Source organism: Solenopsis invicta, chromosome 2, assembly GCF_016802725.1.
Source record: "Solenopsis invicta isolate M01_SB chromosome 2, UNIL_Sinv_3.0, whole genome shotgun sequence".
Lineage (NCBI taxonomy): Eukaryota > Metazoa > Arthropoda > Insecta > Hymenoptera > Formicidae > Solenopsis > Solenopsis invicta.
This window is the reverse complement of record NC_052665.1, coordinates 10960954-10987994: the sequence shown is the minus strand read 5'-3', so window position 1 is coordinate 10987994 and position 27041 is coordinate 10960954. Positions and strand designations below refer to the sequence as shown.

Here is a 27041-nt window from a genome sequence, read left to right as displayed (position 1 = left end):
CACGGACGCCCGACATTCCACTTCACTTTCGACACTCCGCGGCACTCTCGAAACACTCGTAGGGGACGATGAGGACGCGAGTTGAAAAATGCGCCGCGATGCGTAGCGACCGACGCGTCGCGCCGTCCTGCTTGACCTACCGACCGACCTACCGACCGTTAACCTATTGCGTAGCGGCGGCCGACGGTGGCGCGAGCTGCGCAGCGCCGCAGCGCCGCTACGCAGACTACGCAGTACGGTCAGTCGGTAGGTTAGGTAGGACGGCGCGACGCGTCGCGGCGCATTTCAATTTTCAACTCGCATCCTCGACGTCCCCCGTACGAGTTTGTGACGCGAATGAGTGTTTCGAGCAGTTTCGAGAGTGCCGTGGAGTGTCGAGCGTCCGTGCTAACATCCGTCGTGTAGGATACGATGCATAGTGCGAAGTCGTGTCGCGTTCAATCGTATTTCGAATCTTCTCGGTTGCAGCTCGTATCACGAATTTTCGACGCGCATGAGTACCGGAAGTAGAGAAAATAAAGGATCGCGCGCTCGTGCCAAGTGTGAATCGAGACGAATCGTCGAGAGAAGGATCTTGCAGCTCGAACGTTCGAGAGCGTGGCCGAGACGAAGCTGGACGGAGCTGAACGGATCCTCTCGAGAGACCAGCTGCGAACGGTGAGTCAATCTCTACTCGTATCTACTGTTTATTTGACCCTACAATTCTGTATTCGCGCCTTGTCCCCATTGCATTTGCGTAAATGATCGTCGGTACGATGCGACGAGACGAATCAATCTATCGCGCGAAAGCGGTTAGGATGGAAACGATTTCAAGTTGACTGCGTGTACGCGCGCTCGGCGCTTTCCTCGTCAGTTCGCCAGGTATGCCAACGGTCGGGCGACGTGCTTTCGAGGTCTAACCTGTACATTGGCATCGTAGTGTACGTCCGCGTTATAGAGATAGCGTCTCGAAAAATCATTAACTAAATTGTGAGCATGACTACTCTCAGGCTTTGCTTTCTCTGGCTGTAGTTATCGATCGATCCACCTTGCCTGCAGCCCCTGCAGGTGGCGACTAGTGGCAAGCGCAAGCGGTGAGGAATAAAGAACCTGTCTCACCAAGTCTCGCCACTAACTTCAATTGGTCTAAAAAATGGGCCGATTAAATTTATGAATTGCAAATCGTAAAACTCAAGGCTAATTGTATTCTTTTGTTTTTCTTATCCATTTTCTGCCAATTATAATTTATGTAAAATATAATACTTTTAACAATACATTTTTTAAATTATTTTAATTAAAAGATTACTTAATTACTAATTAAAAATATGTTACATAATTAAATTGTAACTTGCAGTAAGTGGGCAAGAAAAACAAAATAATAAGATCAGTTCAAGTTTTGCAGTTAGAAATTCTTAAATTTAATCCAAGTTAACAAGATTGGCTTTTACATTTGATATGGAGTGATGTTTGTAGTATTTAGACTCTAAAATCAAATCTTTTACTTTACCAATTTATTTTATTAGAGAGAAAAGATACGAATGCTATGCAAATATATGTTTTAATATTGTTCGAAAAGAGAATGACAACTCTTGTTGAGTCTTCCTTTTTTTTTTTTATTGGATACAGCTGATCGTAGTCTATGTTTGATACATTTCATGTCCATCCCAGATGCATAATTAAATGTATTGAAACAAAGATGTATAGATGGAATTATTTGATACTTGAAGTTTTAAACTTGAAATTTCTACCTATAACAAATTGTAGCTTTTTAGAATAAAAAAAGTTGTCTCAAAAAAAAAAAAAAATATAAATTTATATTAAAAACTGTTATTTCTTCAGTCATAATTTTGTAGAGAAAAACTGCATTGTCTGTGCGAATTCTGGAACCTCCTACACAAGCGCCAAACCAGGGAAAGAAGAACAAAGTGTCCGCGTTGTATACAAAATTTTTATTTATTTAACGATATATTACGGCATATATTTATGGGATTATACTTTCCATTAGGTACATATTTGAAAAGCTTGCATCCTTCTGTTTTTCCCCCCCTCTCACTCGAAACGTATACTAAAAATTTGCAGCGTACGCGAGTCTTAACAAAAACCATGGTATAACCACTTTTTTTCTGATTTATAAAATATAAACTAAGATTCTCTAATATTCTCTAAGTAGTACAGTGTGTGTATACAAATTGGTACCTTTCCTCCCATTTCTATGTACTAAATTGCAACTTAAAAATAGAAAATTGTCAGCCACTGTTCGAACGACGTACGTGCAGAGATCGAGCTAATTGTAAGAAGACTGAGTAAAGAAGACCGCGAATGTCGCGTAGAGTGTAAAAGATAGCGGTCAAGGTTTTTTTGTTTGTTCCAGAAAGGGCTTGATCCATGTATGTACGTCCGCTATATATATGCCAGGTCCTATTAATACCACAGTCCGAATTGAAGCAATTCGTACAAAGCAACATCTGGTGAAATGATAAAAGGCTATAAATAGTCTAATCGCTAGCTAGCTCGCGTCGGCAGATCATTGTTGCGCGTTGTGCTGCGTCTCGTGCAGGCAATCCCGCACGGCGACCCTGGCTTGCTGAATACCGTTCTTCAATCTTTCGGCTGCGCTGCGGCTGCCCGCGTACGACAGACGGATGTCCCTGCCAAGCTCCTCGATGATCAACAACAGCTTGCCATAATTGTTCTGGCCGGGCACGGGCTGATAGTTGATCATGCTGGACGGGCTGGCCTGTGCCACTTGCACGGTCTGCACGTTCTGCAGATTCCTCGGATTTGGCACGGTGATCACAGGTTCAGGGATACGCGGCGGCGGTGGCAGCGGCGGAATCTCCGGTATCTTCGGCGGGTCGTTCAGCTTCGTGATCGTTATCTCGTTCATCTTGGCCAGCTCGTTCAGCTTTACCATCTCGTTCGTCATCTTGACCGGGTACTCTGATCTTTCCATTTTGACAATGTCGTTTTGCATATTTGCCATCTTCATCATTTCGTTCATCTTCGTCTTCTCATTCATTTTTGCGATCTCCTTCGCCATCTCGTTGATCTGTGCGAATTCGGTCAGCTTCGTGATGTCGTTATTGTACTTTGCCATCTCAGTCATTTTCACCATCTCGTTTAACTTGGCTATCTCGTTCATCCTCTGTACCTCATTGATCTTGGCCATCTGCGATATCTTCATCATCTCGTTCATTTTTGCCATCTCGTTGATCTTGGTGATATCGTTATTATATTTGGCCATCTCAGAAAGTTTCACCATTTCGTTCATCTTAGCGATCTCCTGCATCTTGATGTATTCCGTAGTTTTGGCGTATTCTGCCATCTTTTCCATTTCGTACCTCTTCATGTCCTGCGACATCTTGTTCAACTCGGAATTCATTTTGCTAAATTCCGCTAGTTGAGCCATTTGAACTATATGCTCAGGTACTTTTCCCCTCTCCATCATTTGCTTCAATTCCGCAGATATCTTGTTCATATTCATCTCTGACATCTGGGCTATCGTAGTTGAATCGGGAACAGGCATCTTGGACAGCTCGGCGATCTTGGAAATTTCCCTCGCGAGATTCTCATCCAGGCAACGCTTTTTCTTAGCGCGATGCCTGGCCATTCGCTGAGCCTCCTGCATCCTCCTCAACGCCGCCTGTTCCTCAGTTTCCTTGGCTCTGGCGTTTTTCATTATCTCCGCAGCCGTATACAGTCTAACAGCACGTTCCTCCCCTGTCTCTGACATCTATAATCTCGCATTTCCTTCACTGTCTCAAGGCAAGATTCTTTTCTGGCATTGAGCTTAATACACTGACACAAATGACATTTATTCTATCCCTTGAGCGCTCTGTCATTGTCAGAGTCAACTTACAAGATCTAAAATGATATAGAATAAATTGAATAGAATAAATATTCTGCCCAAATCCAGCTTATTTCTGCAGCACTCGTACTTCTTTAAAAACCACAAAGCTGTCTATTTTCTTTGCGAGTGCTACAGCTCGAAAGATAGTTCATCAGGCATCTGAAACAGATGAATAATTGTTACAAAATTACAAGGATAGCAAACGAAGGAGATAATTAAGTACAATCGTCTGGCTCGGACTATATACTCGCCAAATAATTAATCTTACAGAACCTAACCTAACAAGAGACACACGATCGTACTCGGATCGCGCTACGATAAAACACGTCGAAACAACCTGTAAGATGTTCATCGTTCGTCGTTACCAAAAGCCATTAACAATCGGTATCCTAATTTTTGACGAGTCGTACGGAGATAGCACAGAACGCGAGAATTAACGATTCTTCGTTAGAAAAATGCAAATGATATTGGATAGCGAGTCTTTCCCCCGAACTTACAGGAAACTACGTTCAGAATTAGTGCGCGCACATCCCGGGAATCTTTCCGTCGTTGCCTCGGTCTGCTGCGTCTCCTCCTCGTCCTCTCCACGAGGTGCATCGCCCGTTGCGCGTGCTAGTGCCAGCTAGTGCGTACTGGTGCGTACGCGCGCGACGCGGGACGCGGACGGGACGAGAAAAGTTCGAAAAGAAAGCGAGCGTCCGTCTCGCGTCGGCGTCGGAGTCGGAGCGCGGAGCAGCGCGGAGCGCCGGAGTCGTCAGTTGTCGAACATGCGGGCGGATGCGCGCGCATGCGCGCGCTCCGAGCTAAGACCACATCACATCGTCGTCTTCGTCTCGCGGCCGCGGCGTACTTCTCTCCCCCACCCCCACCCCCGCCCCCGTCTGGCGCTTGGCCGTCGTCGCAGCCGATCGACAACAATGGCGGACGCGTTTCAGCCGATTCACTGAAACGCGCCGTCGACTCACCCTGGCGAGAGATCGGCCGGCCACGAGGTTGCGACACTCATCCGCGGCTTCTTCGACGTGCGTCGCGTCCGTCGGTTCGTGTCCCACGTTGATCCGCGCCGTTCTTACCCGGTTTATCCTGCGAAATAGGCGCACAAAGGCGGTATCGGCCGACACGTAAGATTTTCACGACGGAGCCACTTTAAGGGGCCAAGCGGGGTCGTCGTCGCCGCCGCCCCGCCGATAGGCTGCGTGTGACGTGGTTGCGTTTATTGACCATAACCCCTTCCTACTATCGTCCGCAACCTCGCGACAGACAGGTTACGACCCGCGAAACTATTGACCGCCCGTCGGCGCTTCTGCCCGTATTCCGTGTTCTTACGTAGCCGCGCGTCTTAAGGGCCGCGCCGCGCGGCAAGACGACGACGACGACGACGACGGCGGCGGGCGGCGGCAGCGGCGGCCGACAAAGAGAAATCGAGAGAGGGAGCGAGATGCTCTCTCGAATGGAGATGAGACGACGACTCGCCATCCCTTGCTGAAAAACGAACAGTTGACGACACACATTTTTTTCGTCGTGTCAACACTTGCTACAAGTGAAAAATTTATATTTTTCAGAGAGACGAGAAGTCAGCGCATGAGACGTACTGCAATGTGACGTATTGCTGAAACTTGCGATAAATGTGATGCCGAAACAATAATGCACGTCTACTTTAGGAAAAACGTAAGCTTCTGAAACGCGTTTAAATCGTACAATTAAATATTTCGTAAATATTGATAAAGAATAAATTTGTTTTAAACAAAAAATTTATATGAACGTAATTTATGAAATTTGTCGCACATAAAATGATTATAAATATTAAATCAAAATAGTTTGTCAAAGTAAAAAATATTTTCAATATTACTTTTAATAATTTAGAAACATTAAAAGATATGTAAAATTCGTAGCCTTAATTTTCTTTTTGTCTGATGTTAATTTCCTTTCTCCAAGGATTTGCAATTTTGAATCAATCTGAAAAGTTGTAATTAAGGTTTAATAGAAACTAGATAAGATTGTAAAAATAAATAAAATGTATTTTTCATTATACAACAGAATACTCTTTTTTTGTTTCAGGTTGTATATATAAAAATAATTAATCTCACTAAAAAGAGAATCGTTGATAAAATATCGACGATAAAATTCTTCAACATGTACATATCTTTGTACGAATACTATTTTCTGTTACTATTAGTTATTCTACCTGTATATCTTTTCTTTAAACTTTGGTCATGGCTTGGGTGGGAAATATTTGTAAATAATTAAAATTTAGATATTACAAAGAATTAGCCAAGTAATTCAATTTGCTTGGTATACATACACACATACACATATATATTGTAAACAAACAAGTATAGAAAGACTTATGTACTTTCTTGAATGTAATTATGCATTCCAACATAATTTGCCAAATTATTTTCGAGCTTCAATAACAATGTATGTGTGTATGTATACATACCTAAAATTTTTACATGATAAAATACATGAAAATATAACAGAAAGCATAACTCTAAGTGATAAAATTTGAAGAAAGTAGAGGTCTAAAAAAGAGTATTAAATTTTGTTGGTGATTAAAAGTTCATCCAACCCCATTCTTCCACGATGTTTCCATATCCTGAACCTGGCAACATCTTTTCGAGTGATAATGCCAATTACCTAGATGGAATACACAAATATATATATATATATATATATATATATATATATATATACATAAATTAAATACGTAGCTCTTATAGTAAATTGTAACATTTATATCGGGTTCCTACCTCATTAGTATCATTTACTACTGGTACGTGACGTAATCCTAATGCTCTAAAAAGTCTGAACGTTCTTGGCAGTGTGGCAGACTATAAAAGAAAAATTACACGAGTTTAAAATACTTTCATACAGTAAAAAAATTTTAATGTAAAAATTACTAACATGTTGCACTGTATAAGGAGATGGATTCATAAAGTGTCTCAAGTCAACTGTATAAGTTTTTTCTTCATCAGTAATGGCGACTTGCTCAATGGTCGGATACCTAGGGTACTCATTTCTGAACATATTTATGGTTAAAGGTTTCTCCCAAAATTCCTCGTACTCATTAAATACCTTATTTTTTAAGAGCACTATTAATTGGGAGCGTAATATCAAACCTCGGAGTCGACCGTATGAAATTATTTCAGCCTGAAAAGATGATACAGTCGGAACAAAATATACAAAACTATTTGAAACAATGTTTCTACGTGCCTATTACCTGATCGCTACTTGGTGGATCAACTACCGGAAATCCATTAAATGTAACGCATTTTAAAAGCTCAACGATATGCCCGACATTTTCGACAGTCTTCAAAGCTACAACAGGATGACTCATTATCTCAGTTGCGTAAATATTATTTGATAACGGAGGCGACTCCCACGGAAGTAATGGAATCCCTGCCATTTGTATGTGAATATCATAAATTCCCTAAAAGGTAAATATTTTATTATTAAAAAACATACGCATATATTTAGAAGTTCTATATATATATATATAGAGAGAGAGAGAGTTCTATATATATGTGTATATATATATATATATATATATAGAGAGAGAGAGAGAGAGAGAGAGAGAGAACTTCTAAATATACGCATATGTATATATATAAAAAATGTGTGTGTGTGTGTGTACGTGTAATACCTCGTTAAAGAAATCGCCAACCCATTTTGCCATTATAAGGACTATTATGACGGGCAAACCAAAATATATTCCCTGAGTTGCTTCTATTAAGATCGCGGTTAAACTTATCGTCATTCTAACTACCCCTCCTAATTGTGCGGCGGCACCTAGTAAAGCATATTTTCCAGGATCTAGTACTTCCTGTAATACAAAATTACATGTGTAACATAGCAATTGTTATTTTATCTGGCATGCTACGTTCACAACTCTTACGCAATTTGGGCATAGTTTCGCGAGACCCGAACCAATTAATCTACCCCATGCAGATCCGATCAATAGAGAGGGAATGAAGAGGCCACTCGACATCGATAGGCCGAAAGTCGTGGCAGCGAGAAAAAAATACAAGACGACAAAAATGGCTAACGTTAGATCATCGTGTGCTCCTGAAAGTGCATAAATTACATTGCATTTGTCTTTTAATTATATTATTGCTTATCGCGTGTCATGTACCTTTAGGATCATGAAACAAGGATCGTACGCTGCTTTCCGGTGTTTGAAACCATAAAGAGGCGACCGCATTGTACTCTCCTTCCGCGCAATACATTTGAACTGGAAACTTGGTGGGATCATTACCTAATGGTTTACAGTCATTAACAAAGTATATCATCAAGGATCCCACTGTTGCGCTTAATATCGCCACAAGGACAGCCTCGATCACTTTCCTCCACTTTTGTGTCACAAATCGCAAACGAAAACAGGTAATCTTGTAATTAACGTGGTTCCAAAGAGCGCCGAATAATCCGCCGAGCGTACCCATTACCATGAACAAAGGTATCTCGTAGATTTCATAAGGAATCGATTCGAATTTTCCTAGATTCAGCAAGCCAGGGTATGAAAGATCTCCAGGGTGTCCATGGTACGCGCTCAAAATCACATTCAAAGTGAACGTAGTGATCATGCTGGCGAAGAATGTTCTCCATGTGAGGCTTTGATTGAAAAAGCTAGTACCCTCTTCTATACTGAACAAAACCCCACCTAAAGAAATGCAAGTTACTTGATTTATTACTAAACTTTGCAACACAAAGGTATTTCTTATGTATAATATTAATATAATGTATACGTCGTAATATACAAATTTATAGTTAAAAAAAAATTAAAACAGTAATGCGCGAGAAACTTGTACATATTAATATTTAATAGTATTTACCGATGGGTGCTCCGAAAGCTGCCGATACTCCAGATGCGGCGCCCCCGGATACAAACTCTCGTTTCTCGTGATCCTCTCTAAAGTATTCGAATATTTTCAAGTCCTTCTTAAAAGTGGTACTTTTTCCCTGAGAAATTCCCGCGGCTACAACGGCTCCGGAGTGAATCATAGGACCCTCCTGAACAAAGAACATAGAAGATGTGAATAATTCCTTAGAAGAGCAGAGAACGACGAAGAATTTGCTTACCTTGCCTCCTGCTAGACCTCCAACTACGGTACATATAACACCAATAGTTTTCACAGCCAAGGTTTTAATACGTACGACTCGTGGTATCTTGACTCCGTTCAAGTAACATTTTACTTGTGGAATACCACTCCCTGCTGCAATAGGCTCGACATAGGACACTAAGACGGCACCTATGAAAACTGGTACTATATTTAGCACTAACCACATCAGGTATGGTACCCATAAGCAACCTCCTGTCACACAGTGGTCCACATCTATGACATAAGGTATGCACATTATTTTATAGCATCATGCATATCTATATAAACTGAGTATGTTAGAAAACATACATTTCTTAAGCCAACCATACTTTAGGCTCGATAATTCCTCTATCAATATATCTACAAAGCACGCTATGAGGGCTGTACAAATGCCAATCAAGAGAAAGATAAACCACCTGGCAAAGTTTTTTCTAACGATAAACTTGTATCCTTTTTTCCTCTCTTCATCTTGTAGAAGATAATTTTCACATGGGTCATAATCCAGACTCTGGAAAAGAGATGCCATTAATTTATTCAACTATTAATTTATCTCGCCAAGAGAAGATAAGACAGTACATAATATAAAATGTACTAAACAAGGTCAGAAGGTAATTGCGTTAATTTTAAAAGTTAATCAATTACCTCGTAATTGGTTGATATGAAATTGGTCGCCCCTGGAGTTATATCCCTGATATACAACCTTTTGGACTGACCCGAGATAGCCTCTATGTCGCTGCATGCCAAGTTAACGTCGGCGGCATTCTGTGTGACACATAAAAGCTTCTCTATAGATATACTTTTAGAATGGTCACTTACTAGAATCATTTTAAAACAAAGAAAATTAGACATACCCGGAATCGCACGTTGATATCCTCATTGGAATACGACGCGAAATTATTTCTTGGTTTGATCAGCCTTTCTTCATCGCCCTCGTCACAATTATAAATATCGATGTTACCATTGTCTCTTGTGTTATTATCGGCCCTAGCTTGCATCGACGGATCCATCGTTTATGAGCGACAGAACCTAGAAATCGGCCTTTAGCCACATTTTTCAAAGACAAGTTAACTCGGACGAGCTACAGGCCGAAAAACATACACGCCCGTGGATCACACCATGTCGCAACGTTGACGTATGCAGGCTTCCACCTTGCACTAGAGACGCGTGGCGCACGTACACACGAATAGAATAATATATCGTGCACAACTGAATAGGCAACGGATATGTGACTATTACAGTGACTCATTGCTACGCAATTGCGGAAGCGCGGCGGCGACAGCGGCGGCGGCGAGGACGTCGACAACGGCGACCGACTGACCAACCGATAAGATGCGAGCGTGAACATGACGCACGCGTGTCGTTGCCCGATATTTTGGACCGAACTGAAGAAGAGGTGGGCCGAGAGAGAGAGAGAGAGAGAGAGAACAGGGAAAAGGAAGAACAGGGACATGCTCCTTGAGTCGAGGTCATTCGAGGCCGTGGGGCATCTCGGAGAAACAATATGATAAGATACAACAATAGATATGAACAACACCATGAGATAAAACGTTTGGAGTCTGGATGCAATAATATTGTAATCTTTATTCCTGGATCTTTATTTGTAATCTGTAATCTTATTATTTTAGCGAAAAAAATTGAAAGATTACAAGGAAACGAGGCTAACATATACCAGATAAATTATTCGAAGGATTGTGGATGTTTGAAATATCGAGATGTAATTACGATTGTTTACGGTCAAATCTTACAACTATCAAGTCTGCACTGTCTGCATTTACATGGATACAAATGTAGAATTCATATTGAGTTATAAACGTATCAATTAATAATACTAGAGTTATACAACAGACGTGACTCCTAAGACGCGTTTGGAGAAGGCATTATCATGTTATTTTATTCTTGTTTTACGTTTAATGAACGATAAAGACAGAATGACGCAACAGCGCTGCATAGCACCATCAGCGTGTTCCTTGAACGCGTCTTTGGAGTCGTTTAGAGTCAAATGTCCATTAAGCTTAACTACAGTCTGATTTGTTTAATTCTAACTAAAGTTCCGGTTTTCAACGTTTCTAATTTCTAGGTAGAGCGTGAACAGCGTGTGGAGGGCTTCCAGTCGCGTGTTCTCTCGCGTGGGAATGTCCAGGAGATTGCAGACCACGTCGACCAGTTGCGGCAGCTCGCAGTCGAGCTCTGATAAATTTAGTTGCAATTCGTTGAGCTTGTCCTCCACCTGTGGTGGCCACTGCTGCATTAGTCCGTCGATGTCCGGCATCGCGCAGTTCATATGCACGCCCGGTAGATGTTTGCTTCTGTGCAGCTGATTCATATCATCAATCCATTTGTCAATCGACTTGCTGTTCTTCTCAGCATCCTCTATTCTTTTGACGACTGCCTGTCTCACGGCAGCGCCAGCGCTTCTGGAATGATTGCGTAGCTGTAGGTGCAGCACCGCTGGATCCGACTGATTGGTGCAGGGCTCATCTAGTACGGTCAGACCTATCTTATCTTCGACTCCGTCAGGCCTCGGCACCTTTATGAAAGCGTCTATGTCGCCGACCGCTGGTATGTAATCGGGAACGAACGGCATCAGCTTGTAATTGAGCTCGATCCTCTGTGGCGTGTACCTAAACGGATTGACGATCGAGATCAATCGTTTGATTATGAGAACAATAAGTCAAGTCTTGATAAACTCGATAATTTTTTATTATATCTAATTTATTAATTAAATCTAATTAATTTTATTAATAGCTTTTTCTATTTAATTATTGTCTCTCTGATTTGACAAATTTGTAAATTTTAACAGAAACGCGCTAAATGCTTACCTTTGGATATTTTGAAATAATTCCTTAACTTCCATCGAGGTATCCAGATTTTCAAATTCCTTAGGATCATAAAGATCGATTGCCTTCGCGACACTGGTACCCTGTATATCATCATCGTCACTCTCCTCACTATCCGAAGGATCACTGCCAATTCCTATCGATTTCTCGAAGCCGACGTCACTCGAGCGTCTGCCGGATTAAAACAATTATTCTATATTTATATTTTTTATCTGCAAATGCAATATTCACGCGAGAAATATGTTTCAGGAAAATTCTGCGGTAATTCGACGAGACCGACGTCACTGGATGTGCATTACTGTTAATTAGCAATAGTAATAAGTGTATGATTTATGTAAGTAGGTATGCAATTACCTTCTAAATTCATGCTTGCTGCCACGCGGCGAGCTAGACGCCAACGTGTTTGTGCTGTCGCTTGTCGTACTTTTCCTGGTCTTCCTGGAACTCGCGAGCCCGCGGCTCACCGGGCTCTTGATCTCCTCAGCATTACGCACCACGATCGCCTCGTCGAATTTACCGAACATCGTGTTGTCGCCCGTTCTTTCGTCTTCGTCGTCGCTGCTATCCTTGATATCCATGGTTGGCGCCGAGGAGTGTCCATCGGCACGTCCTTCGACGATTGCTTTTAGAGTCTGTATGACGACGAGCGTGAATAGACCTTAAAGAGTGAATTATCGAACGGCTCGTATCGCGATCTATGTAGATTTATGACCCTTAACTGTAATAGGAAGGAAACAGGATAATTCGCTCGATACACTACCTCCACGTTCGACACGGTTGAACAATGACAGCGGTTTGTTTCCTTAACGTTGCCATAGTTTCATTGATTGGGATCAGCTGTTCAAAGAATACGCATAAGTAATGAATTATTTATTTAATAATAACTCTGATAAAAATTTTTCTCATGATTTTTATAGGATTGGAACATTTTTCAAAAATACTCAAAAATGCTCGGAAAGTCTACATCTTTTCTTTCAAATTTTTCGTACATGTGAATTTTGAAATATTCTGAGATTTTTTATTTCGTAATTTTAAAAAAATACTTTTAATTTTTTTTAAATTTTATAACATTTTATCAGAAATTATAGAACAAAAAATCTTTGAATTTCTTATTAGGATATTTCATAATTAACATATATGAAAAATTTTGGAAAATAAAAATGTCAACTTTATAAGTATTTCTGAAAAGTATTCCAATTCGTATAAAAAAATCTGAGAAAGTTATAAAATTATACAGAAATTTTGAAAAATTATATAAAAAATTTTGAGAAAAATTTTCACCAGGAAAGAATTGATTATTTAATAATAGTGTGTGAAATAATTTAAGTTCATTATAGTGATTAATGAATAAGATACCATTAAATTTATATCATCAATAATAAATTAACAATATAAATACAAAAGGCGTATAAATGCAAGAAGCGTGCTCTAATTTTTCAATAATCTGTAATAACATATTTGTTTCCTGCAAGATAAGTGTCTAACGGGTAATTCCCTTCTCGTTTCCTCGAATGATGTTTTTTTTTTATCAATAGGAATCCCCGGCTTTGTGGCACAATTTAAGTGAATCGGATCATGCTTCGCAATTGCATACTAATCGGATTTAACCGCAACAAATTTATTGCTCGTGTATCTTGTAATAATATACTTGTATTTATATAAGGTGTAGCGCAAGCTTCATGCATTTTTCATCTTGTGTACTTCTTATTTCTATTTGCATTTTAGCAATATTATATCTAAGAGGATTTATATAATTTTTTCATTTATATATATTTATCATTTCAGAAACAACTGTAATACCAATTTAAAAAATTCTCAAGATTTGATAAAATTTTTCTACCACGTGTTCTTCATATTGTAAACGGCTTCGATCGAGCTCAATCTTTATGTGCATAATTCACATAATCCAAGCAAAAGACACTGTCCGCGAAGATAAAGATGGCTTTCGTTTTATGATAGGCAATGCAGACAAGTACAATAAATTGCTGATGGGAGCTCACACGTCTCGTTATCTACCGATAACGCATACGTCAAATGGGTTAATCGTCATTAAAAATGCCAAACCAATCGGTAAGAACTCACAAGCTGTAAAGCATTTATTAACGCATTTTATAAGTCGATTATAAATATGTGCAATCTCTCCTACAGGGATTACATTCGATGATACGAGCAACGTATAAACGTTGATAAAAATATAAAAATTAGCCGGCAGGATTATATCGTGCGGTAAAAAGACTATATAAACAATAACAAGGAAAATAGTTAAATAATCATCAAAAATAGTTATTATAGTTATCAAAAATTGCCGAAGAACGTTTGAGAAAGTCATCGCGATCCTTTTCAGACGAAGACGACATTTTCATCTCGAATTAAACGACGAATTGTCTCAAATAGATCCCTTCATTCATTAGCTTTGACGTCAATTACTTCTTCTAAATCGGATACTTTCCGTAGACGTGACCGCTTCTCGTGCATCTTACCAACCATTCTCGGGGTGTCGTTTGACAAACAGGACGATTCATCTGCGTCTTCGGAGAGTGCTTAATATAGCTAGAGCGCACGTTGTAATTCGAGATTCTAGATTCTAAAGTAAAGACGAAAGAAATAGGATTAACTTCGTGAAACAGACTTTTACCGAGTTTGTCAAATAGAATTGCGTTATCTCGTGCATCGCGTATCTGCGATATCGTACGATAGAACATTAAAATTATAATTTGCGTTATTGCAGAAAATTTAGGAATTTTAGAAAAAAAATGTCAAAATAAAAAAAATATATAATTTTTTCATCTCAACTTAAGAATAAATTGCATAGAAAGAGATAAATACATCTATTTATTTATCTCTTTTCAGAAAGGATGATATAATTAATTTGTTAATTGAACTGTTACTCTTATAGAGACCTTTGCACGGCGACACCTTGGTGTTTGAAATAACCGGATGCGAAATATTCTGTATCTTGGGAACGACGTCACGCGATGGACCAATCGAGTCGCCGCAAGTGTGGAAGCAGCTCGGTAATTCCGTGGTTCTCGAGTACCAGAAGGTACCAGCATTTTCTTCGAGAGCCATAGAAATCCTGTTAGTCGCAGAAAGACCTCGGTTAAATTCTTTTAACTTTTGATTAATAATATTTATCAAATAAATAATCTCAATTAATGAAAATTAAATAAATTCTTTCTCAATTTGTTAAAAGATCAAAAAAGAGCGATAATATAGATGTTGGTGAAATGGTGGAGCGATAATATAGAAATATAATTATAACGAAAAGTTTTACATATGTACGTTTCGGGTTTACTTGCCCCTTATTAACATGTGGAAAATTACATTATCAAAAGAGAATAGATTAAAATAAAACGGACAACAAAAGTCGGCTTATTCGCAATTTAAACGATAGTATTACATTATCCAAATACCGTGAGAAATTTAATTACAATCGGATAACGATTGGCTCATCCGCAGATTAACGCTTACGTAGACGAGTTTTTTTTTTTTTTTTTTTTTTTTTGTCAAAGACGTGGACGCGTATTCTCCAGTTAGAAAAACTCATTGTCAGCAGCAATCCGTCCGTTGACGTTTCAATCATCGCAGATAATAGTAACGGAGTCGTATATAACGAGAGAATGAAAAGATTTATAGGCGAAGTAATCGCTTTTGGTTCTCGTACAAGAGTAACAACTTGTCTCCGAGATGAGATCAAAGAGACTTTCTGATTTCATCTCGGAGACAAGTTGTTACTCTTGTACGAAAACCGAAAGCGTTTACTTCGCCTATAAATTTTTTCATTCTCTTTTGATAATGTAATTTTCCACATGTCGATAAGAAACAAGTAAGCCCGAAACGTACATGTAAAACTTTTCGTTATAACTATATTTCTACACCAACATTTATATTATCGCTTCTTTTACCTTTTAACAAATTGACACTGCGTATGCATATATAGAGCTACAATTATACTTGTTAAATCTTTTTTAATGATTGTCTGGCGATGTGAAAAAAACTTACGTCTCGATGTCGCTTGCATCATAGTTTAACGCTTCGCTCTTGGAAGAATTCGTGGACAATATCATAAATGCGAAGAGGAGCCCGCAAACGGCGAGGAATACGAAAAAGTCTGTGACAGGATGCTGCGGCGCGATGGCGTGTATTTTCGAATCTACAGTATTGAGATCCTCTTCTGCAGGAGCGAACCATATAAACTCACGGAAGGCAAAGTCCTGTGACACAAAACTATATTGTGTAAGTCTGTCATACATTACATATACAGACAATTAGATATAAAACTCGCATGCATTAACGCCGACATAATAATACAACAGGAATATTATTCAGGTTTTTTTTTTCAATCATAAGCAGGTTAGATGGAAAGAACGTACTCGCAGAAATATCAAAATCTGCCGGACAATCAATTGAACTAGATAATACACGTCGCCCAAATTGTCCATAACTTGATTAATCGTTTACTAATCGTTTTTAGATTGATTTAAGCGTTGTTTTCCAAAAATGTATACAATTTTTCGTCACGTGTCATTCTTGTCAAAAAAAGATCGATCTATTAATTGAAAGGTTTAACAAAGACATCGCGATATCGAATAGACAATCTTTTTCGAGCGTATACGGATATAATTTTACAAATTGTCCTTGATATGTTTAAAAAATTTTTCGATAGTACTTTAACAGCATATGATATCGTATGAATATTCTAAAATATTTGTATGATATATACACAAAATATTACACGGAATAACGTGAAATCTTTAATTGAATAGAAAATAATTGCAATAAAGATACTCGAACATGTTTACGTTTTTAATTTAATCGGAACTAGTTCTGCTTGATTCTGTTCATATCTTGCAAATGAATAACATTATATTTCCATAAAGGTGGGCCTTGAACAATGTATGATGCAAAAATGCATTTTAATAAGTTAACATAGATATTATCGACAATCATACGACAGAGATGGACTATTTTCGTCATTTTTGCCATAACAAATTAATACATAAATATCATTATGATTTTCGTATAAATACCGTTTAATAATTTACGGAGCACTTCTACGTCAACAAATTTTCTTCATCTCAATTAGCAAGTCACTAAGTATCTATCGAATTTATTCGTGACGGATAATTCGTGTCTAATGAGAAATATTTTATAGATGAGTTTATTGAGATTTAATAATTTTTATATAAACATATTATCGCGTACGTTGCAATTTTTTTATTTACGTGAGAAAAATTCCAAGGACATTTTCTAGACAATTTTTAACATGAAGACAGTATGACACGTGTAAAGAAAAAAATCACCGAATACTATAGAGAAATCATGATCATTGCTTAATTTTATTATCGTATCGATATCATATTTCGGGTGATTTTCTAGCAATGAGAATTCGTAAGAGCAATCTGATAATCTCATCCACGCGTCACACAATTGTAGTCTTTATAACTTTATGATCTTGACCTAGTCTCGTTTTTGTTAAGATAAAAAAAATCTTACCTTAGTACTTGAAGTATTTCAAACACGAATGCACATTGTGTCAATGTTTATCTCATTTATCCTTTTCACAACACATTGATCAAGATAATTCGATTGCGTAATTAATTTTTACAATGGCAATCAAAATGAACGCCGTTCTCGATATTTCTTGACAATCTCTAATTAAGAAATAAATCACACAGTAATAACAATAAATTTTTATTTCTGGAATTATAATAACTTGAATTCTTGTTTTCATGCACTTTCTTAAGATTAATTATGTAATTTGAAATTACCTTCATTTATTAACTTTATTGATGGTAATAACTTATTATATTCTAAAAAAATGTATGTATTATTCTGAATAATATGTTAAAACATCTATATGTGTATGTTTCTCTTGAAAACAATTAGATAAGAAATTATAAGTGAGAGTTGGAATAAAATTTTCTATGCTCGAGAAATCCTTACAGATAAGCATATAAATCCAACTCTAATTTTGCGAATTTTTCACTTCTTGTCTACGCCTTGGAAAGAAAAGTAATTTTAAATTATTTAAAATTAAATAATGTAATTGTAATACATATATTTATACACATATATTATAATTATATCACACTTTTTTTTTAATTCTTCAGGGTTCTTATTCATGAATTTCACGAATGGAAGAATTCAGTTAAAAAAAAACGCTCTTGGCAAATAATAGTGCGACTAATAGAAATCGCTTTCGAAAAGATCTTATAGAAAGATTTTATCTGCGTATTGAGTTCGTTTGCGCTACGAGAGGTCCTTGAGGATCTAAGATGACTTAAAAAATGCTGGTTTACCGCGCTCGTTACATCAGGAGGAGGAGATGAAAGAACACGTGATGTCGGTGAAGTAGCGTGTGTGAGACACGGAGAACTGGTATCTAATCGAAGAGGGACAGCTTTATCCAACTTTACGTGGATTTGTTGACCAATCGGTGGCTAACGAGCGGCATAGATCTCGGAGTCGTGTCCTCGAGTGGTACGGATGCAAGGAGCGCATTGGTATCTTTGTTATTCGTCGATCGCGAATTCGTAGACGCAACGGTTCCCTCGGTATATGAAATTATCCCGAGCGCTTCCGGATGAATCGTTATCTTTGCCGCGGGGCAAAGAAACTGTCAGTCATTAATTGTATCTTTGCAGACTGCGTTGGGTTTCTTTCATAGAAATCTGCAAATTAGCAATATTCTGAAAGAGAAATCTGTGCGGCAGATTAGCATTCGCGAGTGATGGCTATACGTGAAGTGTGTTGACACTTACTATACTAATATAACATCTAGTTTGCTATCAATTCCGTTAGAAATATTGCAAATTATGTACGAGTTCAAAACGAGAGAAGAGCAAAAAAGAAAATCGTGATCTCGTTCGAAGTACTGCGAGAGTGCTACTTTGGTTCAGTATCTTATCGCGAAGTTCATCCGCGAGTGAAGATAAAGATTGCTCCCCTGCGAGAGTAATTGCTACGGGATCCTGGCTTCGATATTTATCGGTGAAAAAGTCTGGGGCAGTTTTTCGTGCGCGGCGATTAACGTAACGCTCCGTCGTTGAAGACAAAAATTTTGAAAATTAATTCTTAGTTTCTCGCGTTTCGCTGTACGACGCGATGGCTAAAACGGAAAAGATAGAAGACGGCGTTTATGTAAGATTTTCTACAATTAAAACACACGAAGACCGGTCACCGTAATTTCCTATTAAATTTATTCGCGAATATCATCTTTTTTTTCAGAGACAAAGTGGATATACTAACGAGGCTTTCCAGTTAGACGGTTTCGATTCTCACGAAAATATTCCACCCGATTACGCGACAGCGACGCATCAAGATAAGCAGCAGGAGCCACCTGAAAGTTCAGTACGTATTACATGCATCATTAGGTAAATCAATAGAAATAATGTCGTTAATTATACGAAATAAATTTTCCGTTGCCAGACCACGGTCATTAAGGAGGCGGAATGGGGAGGTAGATTAGAGTTTCTGATGGCCTGTATAGCTACTTCCGTTGGATTAGGGAACGTGTGGAGATTTCCGTTTACCGCGTACGAGAACGGCGGCGGCGCCTTCCTGATACCCTATATCATAGTGCTGATTCTGATCGGGAAACCGTTTTACCTCCTGGAGGGGCTCTTGGGACAATTCACCAGTAGATCCTGTGCAAAAACATGGTACATGACACCAGCTATGAAGGGTGAGATAATCCGAAAAATTAAGATAATTTCATTTTAATAAATTTAAATCGCGAATACTTGTCACAGAAAATATCTATGAGATTTTTCTAAAAATTACTTAAATGATAACTACCTTTTACTTATCAATATAATTAAAATTAAATAATTTGTTAAAATAATAAATTATTTAAAATTTGATCGATAGCGCTGAAAGTATTATAAAAATATTAAACAAAAAATCTCAAGAATTTGTTTTGTCTATTCAAATAGTTTTATAATAAATTTTCTTGTAAATATCTAATAGATATTATTTTCTTGATTTTTTTATCTCACGATATCAAGAATATCTACGACACTTGAAATTCGCTTTCAGGATTGGGATACTCACAGGCGTTCGGCGCGTTCTGCGTCGTTTCGTACTACTGCGCTTTGATGGCATTGACTCTGCATTATTTGGTGTCGAGTTTCCAATCTGAATTACCGTGGTCGATCTGTCGTCCGGAATGGCAGGACTATTGTATCGATGTCTCGACGAACAAGAGCACCTCCGAGGATCGTAACGTCACAGTTCGAAGTTCCGCGGAACTTTATTTCAGGTTCGAGACTGAAACAGCGCGCGTTAATGACTTTTATAGCTTCATTAATATTTGAAAGTCCTCGTTAATATTATACTTGTGCATTTAATATGAAACATTTTCTATTGGACTTTTTAGAAATGACTAATACAATTTTTTTTAATATGATCTTTAGGAAGATAGTATTAAAGGAATATGAGTCCATCGAGGACGGTATCGGCGTACCGTCTTGGCAGTTGTCGATATATCTGTTCCTCAGTTGGGCTTGCGTCTTTCTGGTGCTTTTTCGCGGCGTAAAAAGCACAGGCAAAGCCGCGTATTTCCTTGCGATATTTCCTTATATCGTGATGACGGCGCTGCTGATCAGAGCCGTCACTCTTGAGGGTGCCGTTGACGGCATCCTGTTCTTCGTAACGCCGAAATGGGACGCTTTGTGGAAACCCAACGTCTGGTACGCCGCTATCACACAATGTTTTTTCTCGTTGTCGGTCTGCTTCGGCCCGATCATTAACTATTCATCCTACAATAATTTCGGACACAGAGTGGACAGGTAATACATAACGATAGAGTGAAAATATGAAAAATATTAATTAAGTAAAATAAGCTTTTGAATACACTTTCAAAATACTATTTTTTGATTTACATTGTTACACCTATTTTATTCTGCTCATCTCCTCAGGGATGTAATGATAGTGACCACGTTGGACACATTCACCAGCCTGATGGCTGGTTGCACTATCTTCGGCATTCTCGGTAATCTAGCTCACGAGATGAAAACGAAGGATATCGCCAAGGTGGTCCGCGGCGGCACTGGTTTGGCCTTCATTTCCTATCCGGACGCGCTATCGCGTTTCACTTTTGTACCGCAACTATTTTCTGTCTTGTTCTTCATCATGCTATTGGTTCTTGGCATTGGAAGTGCTGTCGCGCTATGCGGCGCGACATTTAGCATCTTCCGCGATCATTTGCCCAAGATGAGACAGTGGTTGTTGGTGCTTTGCATCACCTGCTTCGGTTTCGTCGTCAGCCTCATCTATATCACTCCGGTACGTTAAACAGGTCACCCAAGCTTGTTCTTAAACACACAGTTGATACAAACATTAGTCATAAGTGTTATGCGTCTAACCGATACCTGATAACTAATCGTGCATGTGTTTCAGCAATATAAAAGTGTACGCGCAAAGTGTCACGCAAAATGTTAATTGAATTCATTTAATATTAAATGCTGAATAAAAATTAAAAATTTAGTAACAGAGATTAGAACAGAGATTATTATTCTAATAAGTCGTCGTTCATTAATTACAATACAAGACAAATTTTTACATTTATTTAAATAATAAAAAAAATGTCAAAAATCTTGAAAGGTAGATATATTTTTGATAGAATTTTGATTCCGTGTTAATATTTAATAAATATTAATCGCAGGGTGGTCAATGGTTCATAACTTTGATCGATTATTACGGTGGTACTTTTGTGGCGATAATTGTCGGCGTTCTCGAGATAACAACCATTTTCTGGGTGTATGGCCTCTCGAATTTTCTCAATGATATGGAATTCATGCTGGGCAAAAGACTAGGTTTTTACTGGCGTTCTTGTTGGCTCATAATCACGCCTTTGCTCATGATTGTTATACTGATTTATACGTGCGTCACTTATGAGCCACCTACATATGACGGTGCACAATTTCCTAATTATGCCTACGGTCAGTGAAATTTTATCGATTTTATAATTTTGTATCACGTTATTATGTATCATTATGTACATTATATATCCAATTTCTTCTATTGTACAGTATACAAGAACGTAAATTTCATTATAGATTACAGATTTAAAGATTATCATTGCTTTCCAATCTTTAAATCTGTTTTTGGCTTTTTTATTTTCAGGAATAGGATGGTTTGTGCTGATACTGGGAATATCTCCTATAATATGGTGGATTTGCCAGAAAGTTATTACGAATAGAATGTCGTCGTTTACCGAAGTAAGTCTCGTGGTAATAAAATTAATCGAATTCATAGTTAAATTCGAGATCACTAATAAAATTTGAAAATTTATAGTCCGTCAAAGCGGCATTTCAGCCCGCGAGAGACAAATGGGGACCTAAAAACCCGAAAATACACACAGAATGGGAAGCATTTGTGACAGAAAAAAAGTTCGGAGCTCAAGGTGGTTTGATGAAGATATTTTTTAAGTAATAGCTCAACTTTATTTATTGTTTGTTCCTTTGTCTAAGTCAATTATGCGCTCTTATGCAACTTCTATTAATTAGTGTAATGTAGTAGAAAAGAAATATAATTTCACGTATTATATTCTACAATAATGCATGTTTAGTCGACAATTTTTTAAAAAGGAAACATTTTGAAAGTATATCAAATTAGAACAGAGATGTTTCTAAATATCGAAAGTATATAATAAGTCGTGCCTTACAAAACGCGCCGTGTCGTACAAAACGTTATTTAATTGCACACGAATGAATTATCAGTTGCATTATACATATATTTGGACGATCAGATTTATATGATCGTAATTCTTTGGTTGGGTTCTCTCTTCTTTAGAATTATGCCGGTTTATCATTACGTGGATCAGGAATCAGTCAGATGAAACGTGTCATTATAGAAATCCGTTCGACTGTGCAGCTCGCCTCTCCGTAGCATTGCTCACGCGTAATATTCGATAATTGAGATTTACTCTAATAAGCTTTCCACGTTTATTTACACTTGAGATGAAGGAAATTACATTGACATTACGCAACTAACGTGTGCTGCAGAATGCGTTATTTGAAACCATGGACAATAAATCGAAATGAATTCGATTAATGAAGATCGGCGATCTTTGTTAAATCGAGTATAAATTATAGCAAGATATCCGCAATTGATCTGTTTGCGCAATTATATTGGCATTAATTTAGCGTAATATCGTAATTGTTGCTGTGCACTACGCTCCGAAAGATCCTCATTTATTTGCGAAGCGGAATATCCTCTGACGACATTGGTACTAATTACTTAGTTTCGCTTCGGAGCATTATCAACGTATATAATGATGAAATAATTATAGGAGTTAATCGTCGCATACGTTCGCATTCGTCTTGTTATAAAATGTCACTCGACTTACTCACTTGTAAACCTTGGCAGGTGCGAATCTTTCAACAGACAGCGTGCAGTATATAATAAAATGAAACGTCTGCAAGAAATGTATTTTTCTGCCTCTCTCCCTCCCTCCCTCTCTCTCTCTCTTTCGCTCATAATTTAATTGCAGAAACATTTCTCATGTTATCGCATTTGTTTCATTATATCTTCTCAATGTAAATTTTGTACAAGATTCACCTTTTATCTGAAAAAAAGAGATTCAATATAAAGATTTGTTATTTCGATTGGTGATCTATCTCTTCCTTGAGGAAAGAGAAACCGCACCAAGAAATGTTGCTATATCGCTATAATGAAATTAAACGCAAGCGAAAATTCATAAAGAAAAAAAAGATTCCGTACTATGTAATCACCTGCTACTATTACATATGTACATACAACAGAAGATTTATGTAAAACAAATGGGATGGTGTAAGATGTGACAAAATAGGAGGGAACGAAGAGGAGGAGGAGAGGGAGAGGAAAGAAAAACTGGTAGAAGTTTGATCGAGCGTGATTACCGTGAGTGCTCGTGCGCGCACTTTAATCTGACGGAAAGAATTGCGCTTGCAGATCTGTATGCACGGATACGTCAAACGTCGCGCGAATTCTTTAAGCAGTCTGTCAAAGACTGTCGACTGGCTAAGACACGCGTAGAATTACGAAAAAAAGAGCCAATAGTGGTCAATAGTGCATCTCGAAGAAACACCGAAAAAAAAGTCAGCATGGGTAATTTGAAGATTCATGTATGTACAACATAAAGAAATAATTTCGTGTTGTAGGGCTGTCAATTACAATTATAATTACAATTAATTTAGCATTTGTGAAAAGAGGCAAAAGATTTATATTCTTTATGGAGGAAAAATTTATCACGAGAAAGGAAGAGTGATTCTTTTCCAGGAATACTTTTATCTTTATTATAAGATTAACGATAAAAGTGAACGGTAAAATATTAAATGGGGAAATTTTAAATATATAATTTTAATAAATATATTTTTCTTTATCTTTTTAATAAATATATCAATTTTAACAAATATATCTTTCTACATCTTTAATTTTGATTTTATATTATCAAAAATGCATTTCTTTCAAAGCTGTAATATTTTAATTTACAATTTTACGAAAAGCGAAATAATCTTGACGTAGCTGCAAATCTAAAGCCCTTTGTGAGCATCGATAATTGTCATCGAATTACACGATTAATCTCTGTTTGTATAAAAAAAATGGCGCGATTCTATTTGTACGAATAAGTAAACGTGAATGTTTGCAGAGATATTGCGTTTGTCGTTTACGTAGCCAGTTTTACGTTCATTTCTTCAAACAGCCTTTAATCATTATCGCTTAATTGCCATTGTGTATCGTAAATGTTTGACCAAAGAATGTCGGAACTTAATTCGTAAACTACCATTTTTACACAATGCTACCGTTTATTGTTTATGTAACATTAGAAATTTCAAATATATAATAATAATGAAATTAATAGGAGTATTATATATCCTATATACATATATATATATACGAGTATATATATATATATATGTATATAGGATTAATTAATATTATAGAATAACGTAAAATTTTTAATTATAATATTAAAAATTTTACTTTTCTTTCACTACAAAATACTAAACTTAAATAAAATATCAAACAACATTGTTATTTCTTTGTTATTCAACTTATTATCGTAAATTGATTGATTATAAAAGTTATGCTATTGTGCGCATCTGCGCTCGAAATGTTATTCTCGCATCGGTGGGCTACATTGAGTTAGATAATATATAAAAAATAAGATCAGAAGAGAAGAGAAACGCGATCGTTTAGGTCATGGTATAAAAATTATATTCATAGGTAGAGTTTAGACTAAGAGTGCGGTTGACACGCTGGAATTGTTAAGGCTGTTGCCAGGATGTTTGTTGGAAAGCGCAATTTACGAGTAAAATTTCAATTGTTTTCATTCTAATTATAATTATTTTAAACATTTTTATTTTAAATATTTTTATGATAAGATAAAACAAAAATAATCCATTAAGAATGAAGTATGTAATGATAATAAAACGTAATATCTCATGATGTGTTATAGCAAAATAATCACTAAAGCTTTTAAATTCTTTCTCATATTAATCCTGAATTAAATTGTTATCAACAAAGATTGTAAAATGCAATCAGTTATCAATTTATACTATTTTTTTCCATCTGACGTCCATCAACATGAATAACGATAGCTAATGGAGTTAAAGTTATATATCTTCTATTCGAAATCGGTTGACTGTAACCACAAGGCATTATGCATTGCCAAATAAATTTAAAACGCGAGAATAGAAATAAATTTAACTAGGAAGTGCGTCTGTTGGAATAATTCAAATTAAATAGGTATTCCTACGAGGTCGTGTCGCATTGCAATTTCTCATTTTTGGAGGTCTCATTAGACATGCGTTGCGGTCATAGAGCGTATGTAGTACATACGTTTATACACTACGGGTGCGGTGATCCGTCTTCTATTTTACTATAGAAAAAATCATCAGATAACAAATAATTAATTTTGCAGAATCATGTTACCGACACTGGCGGAACTCCCGGTATATTCAAGCTGTCTGTTCCATTGTCAGCTGGCGGAAATGAGTTCGAAGGCAGAGTAAGTTTAACACTAATTAGGATTTCCTTTTTGAGAGTTTTCAAAACTCCTTGCAATTTACTTCACAGATCTCGTTGTCAGTCAAGGTGGAGGAGGAGAAGAATGTGAGGGCCCAATGGGGAAACGGAGTGGAGTTCCTCCTGTCATGCGTGGCGTTCTCGGTTGGTCTTGGGAACGTCTGGCGATTTCCGTACACGGCTTACGAGAACGGCGGCGGCGCCTTTCTAATTCCCTACATAATAGTGCTCTTCGTAATCGGCAAACCCTTCTACTACATGGAGATGATCCTCGGGCAGTTCACCAGCAGATCTTGCGTGCAGATCTGGTCGGTGTCGCCTGCATTCCAAGGTATTTCCTATGAGGACCAAGATCTCAGACCTATGAAAAGTGTCAAGAAATTGTTACTTAAAACGTAAAAATATACATTCAGATAAATTAAAAAATGTATCAATATATATTACATATATATTATTACAATTAAAATTATTCCACTTTAAATTGCGACTTTAAAGTTTGTATGATGATTTGTCTTCAGTTCGCGCTTCCTTAATAATTTATTACATGTGCATGAGTAATAATTTATATACATATATACACTTAGTACATAAATAATTTTAATTATCATGGATAATTATACTCAATGGATTTAATTACAATCGATTAATTTGTTAATTATTAGGTATCGGCTATGGCGTAGCGGTATCAGTATTCTCCGTGATTACCTATTATTGCGCCCTTATGGCTCTGACGCTCTACTACATGGTGGCTAGCTGCCAGTCGGTACTTCCGTGGTCCTATTGTTGGGAAGAATGGAGTGACGAGTGTTTCAACAGCGCGTCGAGTGGCGAGCAAACAAAAAACGGAAGCAGAAGTTCCGCCGATTTCTATTTCAGGTGCATTAATCTTCCTCTTATTTTTCACGTCATTAGAAGGTCCCTGTGGATATCCTTCTATTTAAATATGACATTATCTCATACGTTTACACACGTGATGTCGCACAATATCAGTCGTAAATTATCAGGAGCTTTTTGTAGCTATATTTTGTACCATCACGTGTTACCATCGCGTGTTCATGCGTATGTGAAAACTTGTTGTTCCGCGACGAGATTCGCGATAAAAATCCGTCCATATCTCTTGGAATTATGCGATAATAACAATAATGTACTAAATTATAATGTAATACTTGTACACTAAACTACGTTGAAATTATATCTCTCATATATTTCTTATCTTTTATTTTTATTTAAAAATATTCTTTCATGTTATAAAATTTCTCTTATTAA

The 27041-nt window shown here is 37.4% G+C and overlaps 4 protein-coding genes and 3 long non-coding RNA genes across 17 annotated transcripts; 2 read left to right on the top strand and 5 right to left on the bottom strand.

Annotated features, from left to right (window-relative positions):
• Positions 1-1921: 1921 nt before the first annotated feature.
• LOC105195003 (protein PELPK1) lies at positions 1922-5026 on the bottom strand. 2 transcript variants are annotated; one of them, XM_011160190.3, is made up of 2 exons: positions 4795-5026; positions 1922-3988 (listed from the first exon to the last, which is right to left on the bottom strand). In XM_011160190.3, the coding sequence occupies exon 2, from the start codon at positions 3710-3712 to the stop codon at positions 2504-2506; it is 1209 nt and encodes a 402-aa protein (XP_011158492.1). In that variant the 5' UTR covers positions 3713-3988; positions 4795-5026; the 3' UTR covers positions 1922-2503. The 2 variants fall into 2 exon arrangements, with proteins under 2 accessions (XP_011158492.1, XP_011158491.1); XM_011160189.3 differs by lacking the exon at positions 4795-5026 and adding an exon at positions 4327-4552.
• Positions 5027-6035: 1009 nt separating this feature from the next.
• LOC105195002 (H(+)/Cl(-) exchange transporter 7) lies at positions 6036-10332 on the bottom strand. Its single transcript, XM_039459743.1, has 12 exons — positions 9777-10332; positions 9568-9687; positions 9235-9433; positions 8906-9159; positions 8659-8836; positions 7962-8486; positions 7725-7894; positions 7473-7652; positions 7050-7259; positions 6734-6979; positions 6580-6660; positions 6036-6466 (listed from the first exon to the last, which is right to left on the bottom strand). Exons 1-12 carry the CDS (start codon positions 9930-9932, stop codon positions 6365-6367), a joined length of 2421 nt encoding a protein of 806 aa, XP_039315677.1. The 5' UTR covers positions 9933-10332; the 3' UTR covers positions 6036-6364.
• Positions 7988-8627, top strand: LOC120360074. The gene is made up of 2 exons (XR_005576727.1): positions 7988-8209; positions 8326-8627. It is a non-coding gene; the product is annotated as an uncharacterized LOC120360074 (long non-coding RNA).
• A 148-nt stretch (positions 10333-10480) lies between the features above and the next one.
• On the bottom strand, positions 10481-12637 carry LOC105195006 (intraflagellar transport protein 46 homolog). Of its 4 annotated transcripts, none has more exons than XM_039459764.1 (4): positions 12523-12637; positions 12117-12420; positions 11745-11933; positions 10481-11546 (listed from the first exon to the last, which is right to left on the bottom strand). In XM_039459764.1, exons 2-4 carry the CDS (start codon positions 12338-12340, stop codon positions 10964-10966), a joined length of 996 nt encoding a protein of 331 aa, XP_039315698.1. In that variant the 5' UTR covers positions 12341-12420; positions 12523-12637; the 3' UTR covers positions 10481-10963. The 4 variants fall into 4 exon arrangements, with proteins under 4 accessions (XP_039315698.1, XP_011158497.1, XP_011158498.1 ...); XM_011160195.3 differs by having other exon boundaries at positions 12117-12394; positions 12523-12629; XM_011160196.3 differs by having other exon boundaries at positions 12117-12394; positions 12482-12594.
• On the top strand, positions 11347-26008 carry LOC105195004 (sodium-dependent nutrient amino acid transporter 1). Of its 7 annotated transcripts, XM_039459745.1 has the most exons (15): positions 11352-11484; positions 12012-12096; positions 13548-13832; positions 14659-14805; positions 15789-15998; positions 18993-19115; positions 19194-19449; positions 19803-20025; positions 20180-20554; positions 20684-21050; positions 21430-21706; positions 21891-21985; positions 22062-22195; positions 25672-25758; positions 25827-26008. In XM_039459745.1, the coding sequence occupies exons 3-15, from the start codon at positions 13818-13820 to the stop codon at positions 25864-25866; spliced, it is 2349 nt and encodes a 782-aa protein (XP_039315679.1). In that variant the 5' UTR covers positions 11352-11484; positions 12012-12096; positions 13548-13817; the 3' UTR covers positions 25867-26008. The 7 variants fall into 7 exon arrangements, with proteins under 7 accessions (XP_011158494.1, XP_039315679.1, XP_011158493.1 ...); XM_011160192.3 differs by lacking the exon at positions 12012-12096 and having other exon boundaries at positions 11347-11484; positions 13722-13832; XM_011160191.3 differs by lacking the exons at positions 11352-11484; positions 12012-12096 and adding an exon at positions 12483-12620.
• Positions 17809-20362, bottom strand: LOC120360076. Its single transcript, XR_005576729.1, has 3 exons — positions 20230-20362; positions 19818-20033; positions 17809-19411 (listed from the first exon to the last, which is right to left on the bottom strand). It is a non-coding gene; the product is annotated as an uncharacterized LOC120360076 (long non-coding RNA).
• LOC120360077 lies at positions 25672-26653 on the bottom strand. Its single transcript, XR_005576730.1, has 2 exons — positions 26481-26653; positions 25672-26136 (listed from the first exon to the last, which is right to left on the bottom strand). It is a non-coding gene; the product is annotated as an uncharacterized LOC120360077 (long non-coding RNA).
• Between the last annotated feature and the right edge of the window lie 388 nt (positions 26654-27041).

Excerpts from the sequence above, each read along its gene's own strand:
- LOC105195003 (XM_011160190.3), bottom strand. The coding sequence starts at position 3,712 with ATGTCAGAGACAGGGGAGGAACGTGCTGTTAGACTGTATACGGCTGCG.
- LOC105195002 (XM_039459743.1), bottom strand. The coding sequence starts at position 9,932 with ATGGATCCGTCGATGCAAGCTAGGGCCGATAATAACACAAGAGACAAT. Across the intron at positions 7,895-7,961 it reads CTTGTTTCATGATCCTAAAG|GAGCACACGATGATCTAACG; the intron begins GTACATGACACG and ends ATGCACTTTCAG. Across the intron at positions 6,980-7,049 it reads ATCCACCAAGTAGCGATCAG|GCTGAAATAATTTCATACGG; the intron begins GTAATAGGCACG and ends TCATCTTTTCAG.
- LOC105195006 (XM_039459764.1), bottom strand. The coding sequence starts at position 12,340 with ATGGATATCAAGGATAGCAGCGACGACGAAGACGAAAGAACGGGCGAC. Across the intron at positions 11,934-12,116 it reads AGCAAGCATGAATTTAGAAG|ACGCTCGAGTGACGTCGGCT; the intron begins GTAATTGCATAC and ends TTAATCCGGCAG. Across the intron at positions 11,547-11,744 it reads TTATTTCAAAATATCCAAAG|GTACACGCCACAGAGGATCG; the intron begins GTAAGCATTTAG and ends CAATCCGTTTAG.
- LOC105195004 (XM_011160192.3), top strand. Across the intron at positions 20,026-20,179 it reads TCCGCGGAACTTTATTTCAG|GAAGATAGTATTAAAGGAAT; the intron begins GTTCGAGACTGA and ends TATGATCTTTAG. Across the intron at positions 21,707-21,890 it reads ATTTCCTAATTATGCCTACG|GAATAGGATGGTTTGTGCTG; the intron begins GTCAGTGAAATT and ends TTTTATTTTCAG.